Genomic DNA, 26,044 nt, shown 5'->3' with positions numbered 1-26,044 from the left:
TTAATGTTCCTCCCGACCAATCACTCTTAATATATAATGTCTACAAGAACAGACCATAGGTGATTCCTACACCTTATATCCCTCATTGTTTTGTACAACATTTCCTCTAAATTTATTTACACACTTTTACGATTCATTGCGTCTCTGCATGTGATGTAAAGCGATCTCCCACGCTACACTGGGATGATCATGGCTATATAAAAAAATAAAGATACAGGGATTGAACAAAGTAAAAAAACTGCTGCCAAGTCATAATTTCTTTAAAGAACTTGCGACTAGCTGTGTGCCTTTAGTTCCTACCCTTGCGTTGAATTCTTAATGTTAGGCCCAACTGGATGTGAAAATAAGACCACCCCCTGCTGGTTGTTGCTTGAATGGAACGCAAGCAACTTGCGGCGTTGCCAAATTATTTCCCAGTGTCAGAAATTAACACCAGTACCAATTCATCATATTTCCTTGGGTCAGCCAGATCCCCTATCTGGGCTAGAAATAGCTGCCAGAACCAGGGACCAGCAGAAACCCCCTACTTGTCTGCACCAATCTGAACCCAAGAGGGTTTGGGATCCATTCTCAAAGAGGAAGCTGTCCCTGAGATTATTGAGGTACAACCTTGATCGGCTGAGAGGGGCCCCGCTCAGGCCACACCCTCCACTTTGGGAAGGAACCAGAGTAAGTCACACGGGTTGAGGTGCTTAGACCGCCAACATATAGACTTCAATGCAGAAACACAATTGGAAAAGTCAGATTACAGCAAATAGCATATGTTACAAGAACACACACAACCAGCTAGAAGAAAATCTTGATCCAAGCTGTTCCAAGGAGTGCATCAAGGGCCCACCTTTTGTGATACACGGAGGAAGGGCCCCCTAGAGGTCAGTCTTGTACAGCCAGCCGCAGGGGCCAGCTAACACTGACAGGGCAGTCCCCACGTTCATGCTCCATCCTGTAGTGTTCAACAGGGATAGTTTCTCTGATGCCCTGGGGTTGCCTTGGTTGCAATGCACACCTCCATGGGTTGTCGTCTTTTTGTGTAGTCCGCAGGCTCCCGGATCAGCCACGTGGCCAGTTTTGTGCAGGGTGGATTCAAGTTTTTTGAGCAAGGGTCACCTCCTTGTTTTGAGGGCCGTAGACAGGGTAAAGCATAAACTGATTAACTTACCAAGTCCATTCCCCCACGGCCCCTCCGATTGTGATCCAAGCTACTCTTTCGCACTCCAAGAATTAAAAAGGCTAGCAAGGGTGGCAAACCCTTTACTCATCTTGCCCGACTTTCTGGAACGAACTTCCCCTCCAGCTCCGCGACTGTCAGAGCCTTCCTCAATTCAGGAAGCTTTTAAAAACCTTTATTTTCTGAGTTCCTATGGTTTGGCTGTAGCACTCAGTCCTAAGAGCAGAGATAACCCTTATAGGGTGATTCAGGCGCTATAGAAATTAATTAATATCAACTATCAACACAGTCATCCCGCAAGGAGACAACTGAGTACATTTACAAGCATATAACATATTTTCACTTATGTGAGTGACATTGTACTGCTAGTCATGAAACATTTAAGCTAACAGAGGCCATGCAGTCAAATCAGGTAGGACAACTCCCAGTGTGATGTCAAAGCACTGTTGTGTCTAAGCAGTGAGGAAAGAGCCATGCATGATGCGGCATCAGGAAGAGCAGTTCCCGTTGTGTTGTCACTGCGGTAAGTGCACCTCTGAGTGTGATACACTCTGCAGTAAGGCCCTCTCCAAGTGGGATCTCACTGCAGGATGCGCAACACCCAATATGGTGTTGCATAGTCAGGACTGCCCTCACTGTGATGTCACTTCCCCTTCCTTTTAGAGTCCATCTCTGCTTCGCTGTAAAACCACTCCAGAATTCCTTACTCCACCTGCAGCACAGGGGTGCCCAAAGCTAAGCTATAGGAAATTAGGAAGAGTAAAACTCACAATTAGGAAAACAATTCAGACTCAATGAATCTTGTGCTATGTAAAACAGTTTGCTCAACATCAAACCCCCTGAGAAACCTATTTGTAATTTATTTATTTCTGTGACTTTTTGTAGCGTGAACATGGCCCAGAGGCATTAGAGTGCTTCTCCCCAAAAAAATACCAATAACTAATAGACCATATACAAGTACATTAAAGGTGGAGTGAACACTGGTTTATCTTCTCACTGGAGAAAAAGCATTTCACACATACTCATAGCAAAACATAAAGTGCTTAATTTGAGCCAGTGATTGCAGGTGGGAGCCATCGGCATTAATTTTTGGGGGCCGGCATTTATTTTTCAGCATCAGACATTTACTGAGAGCAAGAGAAAGGAAAACACAAAGTGGTAAAAGGAGGAGGAAGAGAAAGAGGGAAACTCACAACGGGAGAAAGCAGAATCTGTAAGAGTAAGAAAAAGGGGAGGGGAGTGCCTGGTAGTGAATTAAAGAGGCATGAGGTCGATTCAAAGCCATGCATCCTTGGTATTCAACACACGGAAAGTTAATAGCACCGGCCCAGAGTTCTGAGCAGAGTTTTGGCACTGGCCCTTAATACTTTACAAATTAAGAGGCAGATTTACAAGCTCCTTGCGACATCTTTATGACACCCATGAGACACTTCTGTAAGGCAGCGGCGTCGTAAACAATGCGCCACTATGCAACATATTCACAACGGGACGCATCTAGGCAGATGCGTCACGTTGTAAAGCCCTGCACTACATTATACCTTCGTCAGGTATAATGTTTGCAGGGTAGGCCTTTCGTCACAAGGAAAACTCGTAAAAGTGACGCTGAGTCACTTTTACGACCCCGCTGCATCAAAACCTTATGCCTGCTTGTAGCAGGCGTAAGGAGTGACGCAGCACAGCATGTATAGGCCGCCCCTGAGCAGTGCTGGAGTTGAGTCATGCTTCCGACACGATTCCAGCACTGCATCGCCTTTACGCTGACAGATGTGTCATACATCTGTCTATCCATTATAAATGTGGCACATCCATGGTAGCGCTAGGGTTTTTTTACATCACGCAAAATAACTGGTGCATTCCTGCTAATATGCAGGGATGCTCCAGTTATTGTAAATCTGCCCCCCTGTGTTTGAGAACATAGCCTTAAAATGCAGGTGTACTGTACTCTGCGAGCATCATTAATAATTTGTACAGGTTGAGGTTGGTATGTGATTTTAAGGAGCGAGAGGAGTGGATTAGCAGGCGTGGGCGGCACAGGTAAGAGCAGAGGGGTGGGGGGGAAGTCAACAGATGACGGGATAGGTAAAATTAAATAAAAAAATAAAACCACTTACCTTGCGCTCACCGCATTGCCGACTCGGCGATGCGGCGAGTGCAAGGTAAGTGGTTTTATTTATTTAATTTTACCTATCCTGTGACCAGGGACTCCCCCCCCCACCCTGCCCCACCACCCCACCATAATGCCGGCCGCGCCTGTGGATTAGGCCAGGTGTCGTTCAAAGAGAAGAGAATTTATAAAAAAACATCATACGCTGTTCAAGTAGGCTCAATAAAATGACTATTTCCACCCAGAGCCGCAATAAATGTCTACGTGCAAAAATGTTACTAGTTCTATTGTAATAGTAAAGTATATTTCAGTTGAAACATTAACAGAGAGTGAACTGACATTGCTTATCGATTGACAGGTGTCTCATTGATTGCAATATCTTTGTACATTGAAGCCATTATTCAACAGTGCGCTCACCTGAGACTTCTCTTTGTTTCCAGCAGTCCTATGCACCCGCACCCCACCCCATGGCTCCCCCCAGCCCCAGCACCAACAGCAGCAACAACAGCAGCAACAGCAGCGGGGAACAGTTGAGTAAAACCAACCTGTACATACGAGGCCTCCCGCCGGGTACCACGGACCAGGACCTGATCAAGCTATGCCAGCCGTAAGTACCCTAGACCTCTTCCCAGCATGCCTCAGTTTACGTCAAGGCGTTGCGGCCATCTTCACATGTCTGGGTCTTCACTGGGTGCTTGTTGACCTGTTGGATATGAGGACTTTGTGCCAAGTAAGGAGTAACTCACCTTTTTCCAAAGTCATGGTCTACTTCCTGGATGGTCACCTAGCTCAATGATTGATCCTACTAATGTCTAAAATGAATTAAGACAGTATAATCCTATGTAATTCTTTTAAAGTTACCCCATCTGTCTCCTGATGTAGGCATCAGTGTTGAGTTTTCTGATGTGAGAACAGAAAACAAATGCTGCCAAGCGCCTCCCACAAAAGTCAACAGATATCACAGGCAATCCAGGATGCTCTGAGGACTTATGCTTTTTGAGTGTTAAAAGGGTGGGTGCCTGTTTTCCTTAGGGGCCAACCAGACAGTGCTTAATTTGAGCCGGTGGTGCTCGGTGGGTGGCCAAAGGCACTCATGCTTGTTGACTTATTCTTCTGCATCAGACATTTCCTGAGTGCAAGAGAGGGAAACACACAAAGGAAAAAGAAAGAGTAAGGCGAATCTTTTTACCAAAGGGAATAAAAAGGAACTTGGAAGAGTGAGATAAAGAGGCAGAGAGTGTCTGGCAGTGGATTAAAGAGGTTTGAGGTGGATTCAAGACTACAAAGCCTTGGTATTGGGTGCAACGACCTTTAATTGCACGGGCCGTGGGCCTCTGAGCAGAGCTTTGGGCACAGGCATTCATTCTTGTACAAATTAAGCACTGCAAGTTAGCATTGAACAGCACAGTGTTATACTAGTCATGATACATTTTCCTATAACCACTTAAAAAATGTTCACATTAACCTAAGTAGCATTGGCATAAAAATCCATGAAACTTCCTCAAACTGGTCCTGAGTATGCCAAGTTGATGTGCAGTTGGTGGAGGACCTCCATCGACAATAGCCAGAAGTGTAAGAAGTTGCTAAAACCTTCTTGGCCACTGTTTTTTAAACATGTGCATTAAATCCACGACCTTCAAATCAATCTGTTTCATTGCAAGAGATGCTCTTCTTAGTAAAACAATTGCGACACGAACACTCCAGAAAATACAGTTGCAGAGACAAATTCTGACTACATTTTGCCTTTGTGTATAGATAAACTTCAGAAATAGTGAACTTTCAGAGAAACATTCTGCATTTCCCTGCTTGTCTGGGTTCGACTACAGGGAACATTATCAGGCTATGTAGTGAAAATTAGGCACAGTTGAACTTTTTTTATGCCAGTATAATCACGTGAAAATCTTGAAAATGTGGGTATCATGTATTTGATGTAACTTCTGTTTGCTAATGCTTTCTCTTTTCCCAGGAAGACTTGGTTGGAGCAGCAAATGCCTTTCTGTAACTGTGTATCTGGATGTGTATTGCATGCCCTGAGCTAGCAATGTTCACCGCATAATTACAGAAACTGGATCGAAAAGACAGTGCCTTGGTATCTCATGTGCCTTTTGAGGGCATACATGTGTGTACAGATTTCACAATGGCAACTACACAATTAATTCACTTAATATGTCACATTTTCACAGGATTTTCACATATTAATGGAAAACGTTCTTACCATGCAAAGAAAAACTTTGGGTGAAGGCTAACCTTTGTCCTCTATTCCTTCTCTCTTTTTCCGCTTTCGTTTCCTCCCTTTGAGGGTAATATATAAGACCACCAATAGCACCATACAGCAAGTTTGTGATTGCCTTTCTATTGTACACGTGACCAATCATGTCAACGATATGCCTAATGTAACCCCATCGGCGTATAACGAAACCAGTATTGCCTTCACTATATATGTACTGTATATATAAAATTCTTCTAATAAAATAAAAAATAAAAAAATAAACTTTGTGAAGGGTAAAAATCCTGGACTCCCAAAAGCTACCAGCGGAAAAATTACTTGCACATCTCGGGCCCAATTCCCAGAACTAACTTAAGACAAAATCATAAACTTACTACTTTTGGTATTCACAGAAGTTAGGATTTTGTCTTAAAACAGACTTAAGAAAGACTTAAGTTAGGATTTTGTCTTAAGACAAACTTAAGACAAAATCCTAACTTCTGTGAATACCAAAAGTAGTAACTTTAGGATTTTGTCTTAAGTTAGTTCTGTGAATCGGGCCCAACATTAGCATCTTAACTCGTATGCATGGGTTGTAAGATAACTGAAGTTGACTAGATAATTCAGAGCAGGTAGATCCAATTGCCACTCTGTCCAGTGGATCATCTTTTAGTAATTTAACTGGAACAATTTTAGTTATTTTCAAACGTTGATGTTTCTATTTAGCCCCCAGAGTTCTCTTTCCTGTGTGTACCCCCCACCACCCCAAGCGGCTTTGTATACATTCCTGTCCATAGTCAAGCTGGTTTGTATGCAAATTGTGGGAAATTATGATGTGTACAAGGGCTGAGTCCATCACCTGTCAGTGGCATCTTCAGTAGGGCTGAGGGAGTGTCAGTAACACCTCATACGAGCTCGTTCTCAGCCTTTCTAACCTTACAGAGGTGCTGTATTTTGCCAGAATCTTGTATAAATACCAATCTGCAGCACAAGCTATTAAACTTCTCCGCTGGCTGCCTGTCAGGCGACAGATTGAATGCAAAGCCCTACGCCTTGCTCATAAAGCTTTACATGGAATGGGCCCGGAGTTCCCTAGCCGTTGATTTCAATGGTATGTTCCTGGAAGACGCTTAAGATCCTCAGGTACCTACAAATTAAATGTTAAAAGATTAAACAAACAAACTGGGCAGGTAGAGGTTTTGTAAACTCGAATATGAAGGAATGATACACACTCTCTCTGTCCATCAGCGCCAGGATGCCCGTAGGGTTGCAGAGCGCTTTACAAATACCGAAAAAAAAAAAAAAAAAAATCAGGCCCATTCCAAACCCGTCCTTGTTTCAGAAGAACCTTCCTTAAAAATGAAATGGCTGTTCCCTTGGTTGTTTTGCTGGTTTTGTGGTCTTTTTCCCTTGTGCGATAGTGCCTTGACACTGTCGGATATTTCTTTGCGCTCTACAAATTTAAATAACATATAGGCCGTACAAGATGCTCCGCTGTATGAGGTTAAGAATAGCATTGGACATTGTTGTCCGCTGTGGTGGAGGCAAGTCACAACGCAAATCCATCTTTTTAGGTTGAGCCTAGGCAGCGAGCATGCGCTGTCTGCAAGACCTGTTGTTACCTCCTCTATCCGCTTTTGGCATGCCCATGACTTGCCATTTGTACGTTGTTGTGCCATTTAGAAATACAGGGTTTTTATTGGTGCATTGGGTCTCATTTTCCTACCTTTGCGTGCTTGGGTCAGGCCCAGGCGACTCCACTCATTGTTTCCTTGCGTTAGCCATCCCAATACATCTACGGTTCCGTCTGGTCATCCTTATCTGCCTTTTTATTTTGAAGGCTATCAACATCGATTTAGGCTTTCAGGCCATTTTACGGAGCAATGCTCTGTTCAGCACCTGCATAGTTGCAATTTCTGTCCGGTAGCTGTTGAACTATGCCAATACCTCTAATTCAAAAAAATGCAAGACCTATTGTATTTCTAATGCTTGTTTTTCTAGATGCACATTTGTCCACAGTGGGCAAACCAAGGCATACTGTGTGCGGTAATCACACTGACCGACGTGAACCAACTTATTTGTGGTGGGTAACCCACCGTTCTTGTGACTGGCTTGTCCACTCATTTCTCTAGCACTCCTGTGAGAAGGATTTTTAGCCGAATTCCTCTCCGTAGGTGAACCAAATGAAATGGTGGATTTCACCCAACTCCCTTTTGAATAAATTGCTTCGCTCAACACTAGTATAAGGCAAAATTCACTATGTATTTCCATGTGTATGTTGCAAACTATGACAGAAACTAGTTATGCAAAGCTAACACGATTCACCAAGGTAGTTTTGCATACGTAGGTGCTTTTGTAACTAGAGTAGAAATAGTAGACATCGCCTAGGTAGTGTGAGAGGAATGTGATATTCACAGATCTTGAGAGTATTCACAAATATTTCCAGTGCACTTTGCACATTTATCTGCTGTTCTAAACAAACCCTTCAACTACCTAGGCAACCATGGTACAAAAAGCATCTCACTGTGCGTGGTATCCCACGTTTCTCAAAGTGAGTGTAAGAAAGGACGATTCTACAGTGGAAAAACCCTTTTGTAGAAGGTTAAGAAAAAGAGCAATGTGCTTAGAAAGTTACACCAATTGTAAACTTTGCCTGCTTTTCCTTTAAACATTTGTGAATCAGGAATATGGACATACATCTCCGCAATCTAACTGCATAACTGGGAATTTACAACTTATAAGCTGTTCCTCAGATGCCAACTTTGTTTTTTATGGTGCTATTGTTTATTCTGGGATTTGTTTGTTATCGGAAATGCGTCATTTGCTCCCCCTTCGGATTCAGGAAATACACGTTTACAATTTGACAGATTTTTTTGTGAAAAATCGGTATTCTGAAATAAACTTGTTTATCTTGCTTTGCTCCCTTCTCTATTCTGAACAATATTACCATCGTTCTAGCGAATTACAGCTTTTTAGTCCGATTATACTTGTCATTTGTTCGACAATGTTGTCCATATGAAGATAAACACATTTTCTCAGTAAGATCTCAGTCTGTACAGATATATTAGGGGACCATTCTTCGAACGGGGATATTGACCAGCGAGTGACGTTGATGAACCCTAGATAATCCAATCAGATGGCTAGTTCTTCCTCATTTGCTCTGACGTATTCTCTCCGCTCCAGAGCCATGCAGGTCACTACAGCGTCATCCAAACGCAGACATTAGACACTGTGGGCAGATCAGCCGCGGTCGGTAGTGGGAGTAGCTGCCGGGCGGTGACGTGGGGAGGGGGAGGGTAGTAAACAATGGATTACGGAGGTTTACAGGTAAGTACACCTATAAATAAATAAAACGAATTTCGCTGTGCGCACTGCATCCCCAAATGCAATGCAGTGCACACAACAAAATGTTGTTTTATTTATTTATATGTTTACTTACCTGTAATCCTCCGCAATCATACTATACTACCCTCCACCCTGCCCCTCCCCACGTCACTGCCCGGCATCTACTCCCACTACCGACCGCGGCTGGGGCAGATTATCATTATTTGATGCAACGCAGCAAAGCAACTTATTGCACTGAGTTACATAGAGAGAGGGGTAATGCACCATATTTACCGACATATGGTGCATTCCCGGTGTCTATCTGCGCTGGTGCACTGTTTGCTGCCCAGCGCCAATGCAGGCACCTTTACAGCATGGTGCAAGGGTGCCTGCCTTGTAGGCAGGATTATTTTTGTGCCGGAAGGGACACTTTTCTGCACAAAAATAATCCTTAGACGCGTTATCCTCTTTCTAAGTGTGATACAGAATACAGCATACGTAGAAAGGGGAAAGGTGTAGCATTGTGACGCATTCCCATGTTTACCTGTCTTGGTATTTCTGAGGAGGCGCCAAAATACATGGGTGGGTGCATGAAAATTCCCACTCTCCACCCATGTAATGCTTTCCCGGCACAGAGTAATGGAACTCATTTCCTCCCTATGTTGTTGAATGGTTGAATATTCTAATGTATTGTTGCAGAGCACTCCATTTTCTTTCCTTGCCTTTCAGATCTCCAAGGCTGTCGTTCCATGTGCTAATTGATGTATGAATGAGGATGTAAATGTCAAATTATAGATCTTCTTAGAACCTAGAAATGAATTGCCTCAGATCCACATCTCCAGAAAAAAACTACTTCAGGCAGCAAGAAATGCCAGCCGTGTGCCATCTAGAGGTGGGCATAACTCATGGAAATAGCTGCAGCCTAATTATGTGAAATTACAGCAGAATTATGCAAGATTATGCGGAATTGAGCATGGAGCATAACCCAGTATTTAGCACAATTTCCTTATCACAAATTACTCATAATAATGCATATCGACATACTTGCACAATTTTTGGTAGTTTTGCTTTAAAAGAGTAACACAAAATAACCCAAATTACTCTGATTACTTCAGGGTTATTAGTATTTTTCCCAGACCTAATTCCATCTCCTGAGTTTCCAATACTGACTGATAGTAATTTCAATATTATGTCACCCATAACCACACACTGTCAGCATTGATGGTGCCTAGTCCATAACTCTTAGCCTATCACCAGTAGATTTAAAGTATTTTCTTATTTTGTAATTATACAGCAGATTGCTGACTTTTCTGTTTACTTTCTTTGTTCCTGGGCATTAATAAGGCTGGGCAACTGAAAAAGCAATACTGCTTTATATCCGTCTGATACGAAAGGGGATGCTTTTGAGCAAATCAAGCACTCACCCCCAGTCAACTGATCTGGGTTTAATCCATCACCATTCTTTAGCTCACGCTGCCACCCCAGTTCAGACATGGCCATATGCAAATCAGTCTGACCCTGTGCCTCATGGGAACAGTCCAGCCCGAACTGCCAAGCCATGCCTTCCCTGGACCGGAAACAAGCATCCTGGGACCAGTTTCGGATTCATAATCCTCATCAGCCAGGCTATCTTGAATCCAGTGGCAAAGTGAGCAAGGGACTCACGTCTGAGCATACCCTGCCAACTTAGGGCGAACAAAGCGATACAAAAGGGGATAATGGACAGGGCATTTGAGCAAATCAAACACTCATCCCCAGTCAACTGATCTGGGTTTAATCCATCACCATTCTTTAGCTCACTCTGCCGCCCCAGTTCAGACATGGCCATATGCAAATCAGTCTGACCCTGTGCCTCATGGGAACAGTCCAGCCCGAACTGCCAAGCCATGCCTTCCCTGGACTGGAAACAAACATCCTGGGACCGGTTTCGGATTCATAATCCTCATCAGCCAAGCTATCTTGAATCCACTGGCAAAGTGAGCAAGGGACTCACGTCTGAGCATACCCTGCCAACTTAGGGCGAACAAAGCGATACAAAAGGGGATGATGGACGGAGTGTTTGAGCAAATCAAACACTCACCCCCAGTCTACTGATCTGGGTTTAATCCATCACCATTCTTTAGCTCACTCTGCCACCCCAGTTCAGACATGGCCATATGCAAATCAGTCTGACCCTGTACCTCATGGGAACAGTCCAGCCCGAACTGCCAAGCCATGCCTTCCCTGGACCGGAAGCAAGCATCCTGGGACCGGTTTTGGATTTATAATACTCATCAGCCAGGCTATCTTGAATCCAGTGGCAAAGTGAGCAAGTGACTCACGTCTGAGAATACCCTGCCAACTTAGGGCGAACAAAGCAATACAAAAGGGGATGATGGACGGAGCGTTTGAGCAAATCAAACGCTCACCCCTAGTCAACTGATCTGGGTTTAATCCATCACCATTCTTTAGCTCATTGTGCCACCCCAGTTCAGACATGACAATATGCAAATCAGTCTGACCCTCTGCCTCATGGGAACAGTCCAGCCCGAACTGCCAAGCCATGCCTTTTCTGGACCGGAAACAAGCATCCTGGGATCGATTTCGGATTCAGAATTCTCATCAGCCAGGCTATCTTGAATCCAGTGGCAAAGTGAGCAAGGGACTCACGTCTGAGCATACCCTGCCAACTTAGGGCGAACAAAGCGATACAAAAGGGCATGATGGACGGAGCGTTTGAGCAAATCAAACACTCACCCCCAGTCAACTGATCTGGGTTTAATCCATCACCATTCTTTAGCTTACTCTGCCACCCCAGTTCAGACATGGCCATATGCAAATCAGTCTGACCCTGTGCCTCATGGGAACAGTCCAGCCCGAACTGCCAAGACATGCCTTCTCTGGACCGGAAACAAGCATCCTGGGACTGGTTTCTTATTCATAATCCTCATCAGCCAGGCTATCTTGAATCCAGTGGCAAAGTGAGCAAGGGACTCACGTCTGAGCATACCCTGCCAATTTAGGGCGAACAAAGCGATACAAAAGGGGATGATGGACGGAGCGTTTGAGCAAATCAAACACTCACCCCCAGTCAACTGATCTGGGTTTAATCCATCACCATTCTTTAGTTCACTCTGCCATCCCAGTTCAGATATGGCCATATGCAAATCAGTTTGACCCTGTGCCTCATGGGAACAGTCCAGCCCGAACTGCCAAGCCTTCCCTGGACCGGAAACAAGCATCCTGGGACCGGTTTAGGAATAATAATCCTCATCAGCCAGGCTATCTTGAATCCAGTGGCAAAGTGAGCAAGGGGCTCACGTATGAGCATACTCTGCCAACTTAGGGCGAACAGAGCGATACAAAAGGGGATGATGGATGGAGCGTTTGAGCAAAACAATGGATTTAGGCCCAGATCTCTGTACTGGGGTGAATGTATGCCATTGCTCTGCATTCTGTCCATCAACTGTTGTTTTTGCATTTGTCACCCCGAGTGGGACGGGTATGCTCAGACGTGAATCCCGTGCTCTCCACGCCACTGGAGTCAAGCTATCCTGGCTGATGACGGCTGATAGCCAGAAACCGGTCCTAGGATGTTTGATTCTGGTCCAGGGAAGACATGGCTTGGTAGTTCAGGATGGACTGTTCCCATGAGGCACAGGGTCAAGGCTGATTTGGATATGGCCATGTCAGAACTGGGGTGGTGAGCAAAAAAATGATGGATTTAGGCCCAGATCTCTGTACTGGGATGAATGTATGCCATTGTTCTGCATTCTGCCCAGCAACTGTTGTTTTTGCATTTTTCACCCCGAGTGGGACGGGTATGCTCAGACATGAGTCCCGTGCTCTCCACACCACTGGAGTCAAGCTATCCTGGCTGATGACGGCTGATAGCCAGAAACCGGTCCTAGGATGCTTGATTCCGGGCCAGGAAGACATGGCTTGGTAGTTCGGGCTGGACTGTTCCCATGAGGCACAGGGTCAAGGCTGAATTGCATATGGCCATGTCAGAACTGGTGTGGTGTGGTGAGCAAAAAAACGATGGATTTAGGCCCAGATCTCTGCACTGGGGTGAATGTATGTCATTGTTCTGTATTCTGTCCAGCAACTGTTGTTTTTGCATTTGTCACCCCGAGTAGGACGGGTATGCTCAGACGTGAGTCCCGTGCTCTCCACGTCACTGGAGTCAAGCTATCCTGACTGATGACGGCTGATAGCCAGAAACTGGTCCTAGGATGCTTGATTCCGGTCCATGGAAGGCATGGCTTTGTAGTTTTGGCTGGACTGTTCCCATGAGGCACAGGGTCAAGGCTGATTTGCATATGGCCATGTCAGAACTGGGGTGGTGTGGTGAGCAAAAAAACGATGGATTTAGGCCCAGATCTCTGTACTGGGGTGAATGTATGCCATTGTTCTGCATTCTGTCCATCAACTGTTGTTTTTGCATTATATCCGTCTGAAGCAAAAAAAAATCCTAAATCTGTGCACCATTTCGACTAAGTACATTTTCTTTCTTATATGAGTAGTGAAATATTTCCTTCTAAAAGACAAAAAACTCAATATGTGTTTAGAATAAAAGGTATCTATGAATGAATGCTCCTGTTTAATGTGTTTACCATGATTTAAGAGATTTAATATCTTCTGTGCTTTGATACATTGAAGAATGCTGGACCACTACAAACAAAACAAACACACACTGTTCATGTGCTCCCCAAACAGTAAAGGTCTTTTGAATAGCACCCCTGTAGCACTTGTGCAGGGGGATTTTATCATTGGTGAATTTTCAGGTACTCCACATAATCTCAATGATTGGTCCTGCCCTGATGGACCTAAATTGGAGACCCGTTCTCTACCGTAATCTGGAGCATTGATTAAAAAATTATGTCACAGAGCAACTTCAATAAAATGGATAATATGAATAAAAAGTTGCACATTGTCAGCTGAAAAGCACCAATTTATAAACAAAACCGGGGTTCAAAATGAAAAAAGAGATGAACTGAACTGTAAAAAGACCAAAATATCAGAGCCTAATTTAAATTTTGGCGGCACAGATACTCTGCCGCAACGGAGATGGAGTATCTATACCACCGAGACTGTGGTCCACCTGCCAAATTTATATTTAGGTTTAATCACGGCAAAGACTACTGCTGTGATTAAACTCCTACTGCGACCCTATGGAATAATGGCTATCGGAGGCACACCACTAATTCTGCACATCTAATTTAAATGGGCGGCATTAGAGGTCAGTTTTCACTGTCTGTCACTGCCAGGAAAACCCTGGCGGTAAGGGAATTTAAAATTGCTAAATGTTCTCTGAGCAATGGGAGTATTTTCTTTTCAAACATGTCAACAACAACAAAAATCCTGCTTTGAGATTTTCTTTCTGAAAAAAAGTAATTTCTAAATTTGACAGAAGGCAACTCCGTCAGGGTGAATGAGTAATTTTCTCCGTCTCCCTGATGGAGAAACGAGCCGCCCGTCAACAAATAAATCAGTCCCTAAGTCATGAAACAGTCAGGCCATTTTAGTACCTGTAAGAGTAAAGACTGTTGAACCTGATACTTGAGCATGGCTCAAACTTCATGTGCCATCACCTCTCAGGTCCTACTGACAAAGTGTATGAAAACCAGATGAATTCCTGTACTGGATTCACATCTGTTGTACAGTTACATGAAACCCAGCATCAGCATCTGTTTGGTGTAGATTACACATTCAACCAATCAGCAGTCCTCATTACCATCTATGCTACAATTCCTCATGTAAATTTAGGAAATGTTAAATCAATCAATAATTAATTACATTATTCATGGTACGCTTACTTGTTCCCAATTGCCCGCTTTTACATGAAACCTAAAGAAGGAATAGGCTAATACAGAAGCCAAACATATGTAATAAAGTCTGCACAACCTATCTGTACAATTCCAAGGAAGTAACCAAGGCGTGACGGTGGCTGGATATTGTGCACTGTGAAGTCATAGAATCCCCTTGGTGGATTTGTAAGCCTTTTTATGTGTGTTTTTTAAAATCTATTAGTCTCCTTAACCTGGTGAAATAATAATTTTAGAAGACATTTAAACTATCTGCTGAGTTTGCAGACTAAATCCTGTGAACTAATGTGAATTATACAAGATTCTTGCTCAGCAAGAAACCACAGAATTGGCTCTTATATTGGAAAAGGCAGTTCCTCCTTTTCCTGTTCATTTCTGTAATATTGACACAGTGATTTCTTATTCCAGGCAGTGCCTCTTGCTTAGAACATATCTCCAACCAGATAAGTTGATAGACGTAGAGCACTGAAGTGCACAGAAATTCAGACAGCTTGATGAATGAAGCAATCCTATCATACCAATTATCAACTGAATGGAAGCACTTTCGCAGCCATCTGTCACTGCTCCGATACATCTCCCCACGCAGGAAATAAGTTATTGTGAACTTGGAGTAAGCAAGGGATGTATTAAAAGCCTCATGCTCTACCGACTGAGCCAGCCGGGAAGCTAAAGCAATGCATGTGTTAGTAAGACTGCAGCTCAATGAATTTTTCATTCAAATCTTTTCTTACACAGCATCTCCTGCTGAAATAGATGGACAGATCAATATTATTTTATTTCTTAATCAGCTTCGGTTTTGCAGTCAACTTACCCAAAACAAACTGGTAACTTTCCTTCACCCCCACCTCAGAGGAGGAACCTACCTGCATTGCCTTTATTGTCCAAGTTATCATATGTATGGTCAAGCACCATGGTCACTCAAATCATCAAAGTTATTCTATCCACTGGCTCTCTCCTGCCTCTCTCATGTTTCCATCCTCTGATTCAAAGATATCTTCCTTCCCTCTAGTGTCAAAACTATTATGGTTGCTGTACCCATTCTCCAAAAAATCATGTATCCACTATTTCCTGACAACCTCTTAAGCCAACTTCAGTCAGTTTCGATAAACACCACTGCACTGAAACTTTATCGCATCCATTCATCACAGCCATTTGTCCCTCTGTCTGGTCATACTTGACCAATGTGCGATGTATGATACTGTGGACTCTTAAACATAATCTTCTTCTCCTTGGCATTATCAACCACCCATGTTTTCCTAACTTTTGACTCAGCTTTTATTCTGATATGGCATTCTCCAGCTTCCTTCCTTCTCCATCTGATAGGACCACTGAAGAGTCATTAAGTATGTCATAAACCATGCCTCCACCTTTGGGACTCCAACATTTATTTATTTAGGAGTTTGTAGAGCGCACAGCTGTCCCGGCGCTAAAGACAGTATCTCGTGAGGTTCAGAGGTAATCAGGAGAGAGAGGAAGAGTTAGATCAGGGAGAAGAGCCAGGTCTTTTGTTTTTTCCAAAACAAAGGCTCAGAAGTTAGGAATCTTAGTTCTGTTGGAAGGTGATTCCATAGTCTGGAGGTGGCTACTGCAAAGGCCCTTCCTCCTGTTCGCGCAAGGTGAAAGCGGGGACAGATCATAAGGTGGAGATGGTTAGATCTGAGGTTTCGGGGCGCTTGTGAGACCTTCAGTCTGTGTCTCAGGTAGGCAGGGCCTCGACCATTAAGAGCTCTAAAAGCAAGGGTCAGGGCTTTGAACTGAATCCGTAGTCTCACTGGGAGCCAATGGAGTTTAATCAGATGGAGTGAGATGGAATGGCGGTAGGGGATATTGCAGATCAGCCTGGCCGCTGAATTCTGTACTGTCTGTAGTTGGTGAATGAGATACGCCGGGGCTCCGACGTACAGTCTATTGGCGTAGTCCAGATGGGCAGTTATAAGGGCGTGGACTACCGTTTTGCGTGAGTCTGGTGGCAGGAAAGGGATAATTTTTCTAATCATACGAAGCTTTCCAAAGCAAGACGCAGTGACTTTGTTAATTTGGGTCTTGCAGGAGAGGGCAGTATCACATTAGAAGCCCAGATTGCGGGCAGCTTGGACAGGTACCGGGGGAGGGTCTAACTCGACCGGCCACCAGAGGCTGGAAGAGATGGGGGATTTTTGGTTAAAAAATAGGACCTCCGTCTTATCTGTGTTAAGTTTTAAATTGTTAGTGGACATCCAGTAGGCAATGTTTACCATACAGTGGCGAAAGTTGTGTAGGGAGCTTTCAGAGTGGTCTTTGAAGGAGAACACCAGCTGAGTGTCGTCAGCGTAACAGGTCACTCTGACGCCCCATGATTCCACCACTTTTGCCAGTGGCTTCAGGTAAACATTGAAAAGGAGCGGGCTAAGGGCAGAACCTTGTGGAACCCCCCAGGTCAAAGGTTTCTTGGTGGAAAGGAAGGAGCCCAGCATCACTTGTTGGAATCTGTTCGTGAGAAATGATTTGACCCAGGTAAGAGGAGTACCGCCAACTCCCACTTCTTGCAGGCGAATAAGTAGTGTTTCATGGGAGATGGTGTCGAATGCTGCGGATAGGTCGAGGAGGACCAGCATGGCCTCCTCTCCCCTGTCCGTGCACTCGCGAATCGACTCAGTTACATCCAGTAGGGCTGACTCAGTACTGAAGTCCGGTCTGAATCCAGACTGGGAGTCGTGGAACAGCGAATTTGATTCTAAGTAGTTGGATAGCTGTTCTTGTACCGCCTTCTCGAGGACTTTTGCTGGCTTGGGTAGGAGTGAGATAGGTCGGTAGTTACTCAAACAGGTTGGGTCGACACCTGCTTTTTTTTAATGGGGATTAGCAATGCGTGTTTCCAGATGGAAGGGACAGCACCTGAATGCAGGGAGGAGTTCCATATTTCAAGCAGGGGGTTAATAACTAGCGGGGCAATCTCATTCAGGATCAGCGCCGGGGCTGGGTCCAATGGAGAGCCAGATTTGCATTTTAAAAATAGATTCAGGGCATACTCCTTGGTGAGTGGTTTAAAAGCAGTAAATGCTGTAGTGCAGGTGGTGTCAGGATCTGAGATGGTATCTGTTCGATTCTGTGCGATTGTTGCTGTGATGTTGACGATTGTTTCCGCGAAAAAGTCTGATAGGTCTTCACTAAGTGTTTGGGAGGGCGTGACAGGCGAGGACAGGGCGGAGGGATTAGTGAACTCTTTAACAATGTTAAAGAGGGCTTTAGTGGAGTTTTTTGCATTAGCAATGGTTTCTACAAAATATACACTCATGGTGTTACATTTGAGTTTATGGAACTCTTTAAGGGCCCATCTGTAAAGAGTCTTGGTTGCAGTGTCATAGGTCCGACGCCAAAGGCGCTCCAGTTTTTTACATTTGCTTCTGTTTTCCCTTAGTTCCAGGGTAAACCAGGGGGCTGATGGTTTTGATCTGCGGGAAGTAATGGTCTGTAAGGGTGCGACTTTCTCAATAGCGGTCATGAGGTCTTGGTTAAAGGTAAGAACCGCTTCGTTGAGATCGTCAGGGAGTGAGTCCAAGCTATTGATGTACGATTGCTCTAGGGTCGTACATGAGATCTTGTGCCATTTTCTGCCTTGTGTTCTTATGGCTGATTCCTTTTTGGGAGATTGGAATAAAGACACCTCGAATGGAATCAATAAATGGTCAGACCATATCAGAGGTGTGGAAGGAAGGATTTTCAGCTTCGGGCAGTTGGAAAAGATCAGGTCAAGGGTGTGTCCCGCAACATGTAGGACCCCTTACACCATGCGTCAGATTCATGCGTTGCATGGAGTCTAGGAGATGTGCGGCTCGCCTGCAGCCACTTACATCTATGTGGTGGTTAAAGTCTCCTAAAACTGTAAAGCAAGGGTGTTTAAGAGACAGGTCTGCGGTAACTGCTAAGAGTTCAGAAAAAGCAGACTGGGGGGAATTAGGGGGGTTATAGACCAGGATCTCTGAGCGGATGGCTGTTGTAGTGTCTGAGACGGAGAAATATAGTGCCTCTATGGGCCCTATATTTGTGATTTTTATCGACGTGATCGTCAGGTGAGTCTGTAGGATTACAGCGATTCCGCCTCCCGTCTTGGAGCCTTCGCGGCTCATACCTGTAAGGCGGTAGCCCGGAGGCAAGTCAAGGGAGATATTAGGGTTGGAGGAATCTTTAATCCAAGTCTCAGTCAGGAATAATAGGTTCCAGGACTTGGAGGACAACAGTAGCCAAATGTCACTGGCGTGGCATGGTAAGGAGCGACAATTCAATAATCCCATAGAATATGTTTTTATGGGTGTGTGATAACTGGCTGATAAGTCATGGGGGCCATTTGTATGAGGGGAGAAGGAGAAAGGGCAGCGGTGACATTTAAACAGAAGAGGGCTCGTCAGAGAGAGGTTGCAGGGTGTAGAGGGAGTACAAGCTGTCTTTCCTAGATCTAATAGCTGTGATCTAGTCCATACCTGTCTCTGTGCGAGAGGGGAGCCGGCATCGTGGCTGGCCGTTGGCCCGGGTCTGGCGCGGACGGGCGCAGACGGGCTTGCATTAGGCGCGCCTACGGCGCGCAGACGACGCGCCCGCTGCGCTCGTCCGCTGCGCGTCCGGAAGATGCACATGATTTATGGGAAGTGATGGACGGCGAGGGGGGCGTGGCCTCAGGAAAGGGGTGTGGCCTGATGGTGCGCCAATAATGGCGGCAGTGAAGATTGTTTATGTTTCCGAGGCAGCGCTAAGATCCGCTGCGCTGGCTTTTCAGGAGCGTGCTTGAGCCTCGATTCAGTGTCCGGAATGGAGGTTAGGTAAGTGAAGTTTAAAATACACAACACAAACAGTGACTCTCAACGTTTTAAAAAATGATAAGTGATCGTGCTCCCGGCTTCCGCCTCAGGAGATTCAGTCTTTGAGTGGCGCTTGCAATCAGCGTCCTTTAAGTAGTCAGGGCAGGGGGTGTGGCCTCAGGAAAGGGGCATGGCCTGAGGGTGCGCCGATAAAGGCGGCAGTGAAGATTGTATATGTTTCCGCGGCAGCGCTAAGATCCACTGCACGGGCTTTTCAGGAGCGTGCTTGAACCTCGATTCAGTGTCCGGAACGGAGGTTAGGTAAGTGAAGTTTAAAATACACAACACAAACAGTGACTCTCAACGTTTTAAAAAATGATAAGTGGTCGTACTCCCGGCTTCCGCCTCAGGAGATTCAGTCTTTGAGTGGCGCTTGCAATCAGCGTCCTTTAAGTACTCAGGGTGGGGGGCGTGGCCTCAGGAAAGGGGCGTGGCCTGAGGGTGCGCCGATAATGGCGGCAGTGAAGATTGTTTATGTTTCCGCGGCAGCGCTAAAATCCGCTGCGAGGGCTTTTCAGGAGCGTGCTTGAGCCTCGATTCAGTGTCCGGAATGGAGGTTAGGAAAGTGAAGTTTAAAATACACAACACAAGCAGTGACTCTCAACGTTTAAAAAAATGATAAGTGGTCGTGCTCCCGGCTTCCGCCTCAGGAGATTGATGAGAGCAAAAGCTCTCATCAATGCTCTACTCTTTAGCAGCAAGCTTAGCTTCCTGTTTATTCTTCTGCCTGCTCTCACCCTTTATGTATCCAACCACTACAGTGTCCTTAACTTGGAAATTGGTATACTCTTTAATCTTCCAGGGTACGTGCCCATCTCTTCCCACCAATGATAGTAGTACAGATCACTTTTCACAGTTCCATCTTCAATTTTCTCACCCTGGACGTTTAGCCCCTAACTGCCTCATTCTACTCTCCGTGCTGAGACAATATATTTATCCATCTGCCAAGAAGACTGCTGAGATGATGAGATCAAATCCCACCATGGCCAACTCATCTTTCTGTTTTGCCAATAGGTAGTAAATTGAGTACATTAACAACTTTTATTTACAGTGCCCAAGCAAGCCAGAAGTGTGCCATCAAGGTCTTGATAAGGACAACTTAATATGTTTATTACTACCATTGTTCACCTCACCTTCCTATTCCTTAATTGAATACCTGTCTCTCAACCACCTTGTACAACATGCAAGTGATTGAAATTAATTGTTCTGTTAGTCTCCAAGGCTAGCTATTTATTGAAGCTTTTGTATTGAAGTGGTGGTGTGTATATGTGCAGTTTTAACATCTCCACCCAAAGCAGCCTGGTACCTATTGTTTTCAACAGCTGTGCTCCGAGATGCAACCTGCCATTTCGTTAGCATAATATGTCTGTGTAGAGTACATTTGATAAGTATATTTAATTATTTAATATAAATACAATTCATAAAGAGCTTGAGCAGCTTCAAAAACAGATGTTTGGCTTCATAGACTATGAGTATCACATTGGGTTTCAATGATATCCTACAAAAATAATAGCAAAATTAGTTATTGACACACCTCAGCCGGCAACAAGTTTAATTGTGTTTCATTGTGTGGGACTTACCATGGGCAGGGTTCGCCCACTTACCCGTGGCATCCTGGCGGTCAAAGTGGTAAAACAATTGGCAATTTGTTTGACCTTTCCTTATCTAATGCTCAGCTGAATGTTGCAGTACCTCTGCTTTTTCTCTAAAATGGAATTAAGGCTATTAAAATGTTTCTTTCGTTTAATTACCTTTAAATCTGAAGTGATACCTTTATTGTTGGCATAGCTGGATTATCACAATGTAGCCATTTTCAGTTGCAGTCATACGAATCCCACACCCCAGCAAGACTGATTATTAGAACTAAGATGCTCTTCACTACAGTATGATGTCAGTTCAAAGAAAGGTGGAAGCTTTGGTTCAGAGTAGCACGTACAATTCAAATTATTTACCATAGCGTGAAAGTATTTACATGGCAGAGGTTCTCCCTATTTGTACTTCAATCTATGCTGGTTTACCCCTGCAGCATTTCTAAGATCTTAGGACTACTAGTAGTACTCCTAATAAAGTGGTCTCTGCTGGAAGGTACTTATTTCTGGTAAGTGGACATTGCCAGTCAACTCACTTAAGTATTGGATCTAATTTTTGAATAAATAGATGCTATTTTAAAAGTCAAAATGAGTCTTGTTTCTTTTAGAAAGCTTTCATTTTCTTATTTTTTTATTTTGTATAGAGGTTTAGTTGTGCTGTTTGTTGTTTAATCTCAAGCAGTTTAAAGGTCTGGTGAGTCGTGCAGTATAAAGTGTTAAATTAATTTAATGATATACAAATGAAATCCAAACGAATGGTATTTAACTGTGATATTGTGACTCACAATTAAGATGTTGATAGTATACCCGTAGGATCTTTTGGAGAGGATGACTAGCACTGCTCCAAACTGGGTTCAAGTAAAAAAGATAAAACTTAAATGCATGAGCGTGCTCCTGATCGAACAAAAAGGAAATTATGAAGAGGAGTCTACCTTCTGAGGCAATACCGTTAGACTAACTGGCCTTTCTGAATATGTAGAGGGTTTTGCCTCAAAAGATTGTTATATGCCCAAGATTTAAAACTGCTTTATAAAAGACTGTTCAGATCAAGACCAGATTTCAGATTTAATCGGAATATGAAATTAATCAAACCATTCAAAGCAAGTTTACTTGCATTAGATTAATACAATACAATACATATATATAACAATACAGCAAATGAGTGCAAATGATTTTTACAAGTCAGGGCATTCTTGTGAAATGCAAAGAAGTCCTAGGTCAAAACATATAACTGTATAAATAAGGGCAAATATAACATTGGTCTGCAAATGAAAGTGCATGTATTGTGAATAATCCATTAGTAAGTCCCTTACCTTCCAGCCAAGCTCATGCTATTCCAGTTCTAATACATACACCATAGTTTATTTTCTCATGTTCTTTCTTGCCTACGGCAAACCATATACCACTATGTATTGGAGTAGTACATGTGATTAAAGTTTCCTTGTCTTTAGTGAGTCTAATTCCAAAATTCATGTATGCCAAGCAAATTGAAATTAAGTGTATGCTGTTGTCAATTTTTCAACATATATGTCTGAATGTGGCTCTCTTCTAATCCACTTACTTGGACAGACAGCAATGTTTACAGATATTTCAAAGCTGTTAGTTCAATGTAAGATACATTAGTACTTTTGGAAGAAGACTATCCCTTGCATGCCTGCATGTTAAACTGACGTCCAACCCTGCCGCAGGTAGCCAAACTGCATATGAAGCTGGCATCCAGCTTTTCTTTTGACACCTGCACACACTAACTCCTGTGTGTATGACTAAGACCACAAGACCTAGCTTTGAAGTCAGGATGGGTGACAAAAAGTGTATTCTGTTGCAGGCACAAGACTACCGGCTGTATTATTAGGGACATGCACAATGGGCAGTGAGGGCAGCATACCCTTTTAGAATCTATAGCATTGGACACCTTTTTTTTACTTGATCCAAGGTGAGGGCATGACGTCTACATGCATGCTTATATCAAGCTCTGATTAAATGTCAAGCTCACACCCTGTGCTGACATGCCTGCATGTTTGTTGAGTGTGTGCATATGTATAACGAATGGTTGTAGGCTCCATGATGTTTGCGAGTGTATGAATGGTGAAGCCAGTGGCACTCATTTTGGATTGACCCTGGCTTGTTATGGCATGTTGAGATACAGCCTCCTCAGACAGTTGAAGGATATTGAAGTATACAGCCTGCATTCCTGACTTGGAGGGCGTAGTCCAAGACACGGAAATATGAAAGGAAAGATGCAGGGAACTACTGATTATTAACTCCTGTGCACTGCCATTTGGTTGATGATCAGAGAATGGGGGTCAGACAGCAGATTTAGTTGTTATCAGCATAGTCACTGGAATTATGCAGCAGATGAGCACCAAATTATGAGTCAGCTAAACTACATAGAAAGAAAAGGCAAGTTATGCTGAATAAAGCAGAAATGTTTTTGAAACTATATCTTTTTTGTAAGGTTGTTTTTAGATTTTCACATAAAAAGAGTTACAATCAGTACACTTTTTTAAAGTCGTTATAGTCATGTATAAGAGCTATACAAAAACAGAAGGCAATGAAGAAATACACACAACCCACAGTGTTAATCCTGTGGGAATCTAGGTCTGAACTGAAGGTTTCTATCAATCAATCAATCAATCAATCAATCAATCAGTAGATTTGTAGAGATCTCCTTGTCACCCATGGTGATATCCAGGTGCTGGTAGGGTTCAGTTGATTAACCAAACAGTCAGGTCTTCATGGACTTTCAGAACTCTGGAAGAAATGGGGAGGTCCATAGATGAAAGGGTAGCTCGTTACTTGTTTTTGCTGCTTTGTAGTGGAAGGAGCAACCTCCACATCTGCTATGTCGGATGCGGCCGGTAAGGGTTACAGAAAGAGACGTGGAATGGAGGTGTCTGGTGGGCTGATGGAAGGTCAGGTGGGGGTTCAAATATGAGGGTCCGCATTTGTGTAGTGCCTTGTATGCATAGGTCAGGAGCTTGAACTGGTATATTTTCTTTACAATGAGCCAGTGGAGGTCCCTGAGGTAGAGGGTGATGTGGGTTTGTCAAGGTAGATCCAGGATGAGTCTGGCTGCTCCGTTCGGAATGGTCTATATTCGTCAGAGGAGGTGAGCTGTGATCCCTATTTAGAGATCATTACTGTGGTTCAGTCAGTACCTCTGTCTTGTCCGTGTTGAGGTTCAGGCTGTTGCCCTTCATCCAGTTTGTCATGCAGTTGTGGAAGTTGATCTTGGTGGTGTCTTCGAAGAGGGAAAAGAGTTGTGTCTCGTCAGCGTAGGATATGATGTTGAGTCTGTGGGTTTTGGCGAAGCTGGCTAGATGTGTCATTTAACTGTTGATGAGGGTGGGGCTGAGTAAGGATCCTTGGGATACTCCACAGATGATTTCCTTGGTTTTGGAGCTGAGGGGCAGAATGCAGACTTTTTATGTTCTTCTAGTGAGGAAAGTGGCGATCCATCTGAGAGTGGCTCCTTGGATGTCTGTGCTGTGCAGCCTTGAAAAGAGTGTGTGGTGGTAGACCATATAGAAGGCTGCCAAGATGTCTAGGAGGGTCAGATCCATAGTCTCTCCTCTGTAGAGTAGGGTTTGGATGTTGTCAGTAGCCATGATGAGGGCTGTCTGGGTGCTGTGGTTGCTAGGGAATCCGAATTGGGAAGAGTTGAGTAGGAGGTTCCGTTCCAGATGTGAGGAGAGTAGTTGGTTGATGACTTTTTCTAATACTTTGGTCGCGAGCAGAGAGATTAGTCTGTAATTGTTGAGTTTGCTGTGGTTTACTATTGGTTTCTTTAGTAGGGCGTTGATTTCTTTGTGTTTCCAGTCTTCAGGAGAAGGTGGCAGTGGCAACTGAGGTGCTGAACAAGGTAGTGAGTACATGACTGATTCTGGCTTCACTTAGGCTGAAGATGTGATGAGAGCATGGGTCGGTTGGGCCCCTGAGTGGACAGAGTTAATGATGGAAGCGGTGTCCTGTGGGGACATACAAAACAGAAACATATTAAGAAACACACACAACCCACAGTGTCAACGTTGTGGGGATGTAAGCTTGAACAGCAGGCTTCCATGTCTAAATCACCAATCCCAGGGATACACCCAACTGGGAGTCATTTAGTCCTGACCCCGCCCCCTCTCCTTTGCGACTCAAAGCCATCCCTCCGCCCTCCCTACAGTTCAGGAATCTATAGGTGGATAAACAGTCCCCAGACATCTACAAACTTTGTTGGTCCTGTAATCTATATATACTTTTCTCATATGTGGCCAATGTAAACAGTTCTGAGGTCTATTCCGAGTGTGTGGGCACCCCAGACATTCACCAGTGGTGCAGAATATAAATCTGCGGTACAGTCAGAGCAATGGTCATCCACCTCTTCCAGGAATGTGTTTCGACTGTTTTCTCTTCCGCACTAGGTATATCGTTCAAGAAGGCTAGCTTCGCTAAGTATACAAAGGGGAAGAGACTGGTATTGTGGAGTGTGTGCCAGATGTCCGCCCATTAAGTGGCAAGATGCGGACAAAGCCATAGGATATGAAACAGATCTCCCTCATGTTGCACACAGATCCAACGTCCGTCATCTGGCTCTCTTCATTTTGTATGGGGTCCGGTACTAGCAATGCAAACATTTTAAGGAAGTAAATTTCAGCTAGGCTTCCCTCAGGGAGTGATCATGGAAGTCTGAGAGCTCCATCCACTCCTCTGTCTGTAATTGTTCGCCTAACCGGTTCTGCCGGTAGGTTTTGGTCTCTGTCTGGGTCGTGGAGGAATACAGGTGGTCAATAAGCATTTAGTATAGATTAGTGACCGACCCTCTGGCCATTCACCAGACTTGTAAATATTTAGAAATTGGGGATTGTGTAGCACGACCTGGTCAAGGCCCAGCGAACACCTTAAACAGTGTCAGATCTGTCTATTTTTCTAGAGCTGTGTTTTGGAGAGTGCATATTCTGCACAAAGGACCTGAAAAGGCTTGAACACACCACCTGCATGCAGGTCATTATTTACTGTCACTCCCCCCTGT

General features: G+C 44.2%; 1 protein-coding gene across 3 annotated transcripts in view; it reads left to right on the top strand.

Moving 5' to 3' along the window:
* The window catches only part of RBMS3 (RNA binding motif single stranded interacting protein 3), a 1,376,050-nt gene that overhangs the window by 376,511 nt on the left and 973,495 nt on the right, over positions 1-26,044 (top strand). For 2 of the 3 annotated variants that reach the window (XM_086942113.1, XM_086942114.1), the window contains exon 2: positions 3,713-3,879. In XM_086942113.1, the coding sequence (XP_086798239.1) occupies positions 3,713-3,879 (167 nt within the window). The remainder of the gene's footprint in view (positions 1-3,712; positions 3,880-26,044) is intronic. The other variant, XM_086942115.1, reaches the window with a different exon arrangement.

This window comes from Lissotriton vulgaris, chromosome 10, assembly GCF_964263255.1.
Source record: "Lissotriton vulgaris chromosome 10, aLisVul1.2, whole genome shotgun sequence".
In the NCBI taxonomy this organism is placed as follows: Eukaryota; Metazoa; Chordata; class Amphibia; order Caudata; family Salamandridae; genus Lissotriton; species Lissotriton vulgaris.
This window is presented reverse-complemented; position numbering and strand designations above follow the sequence as displayed.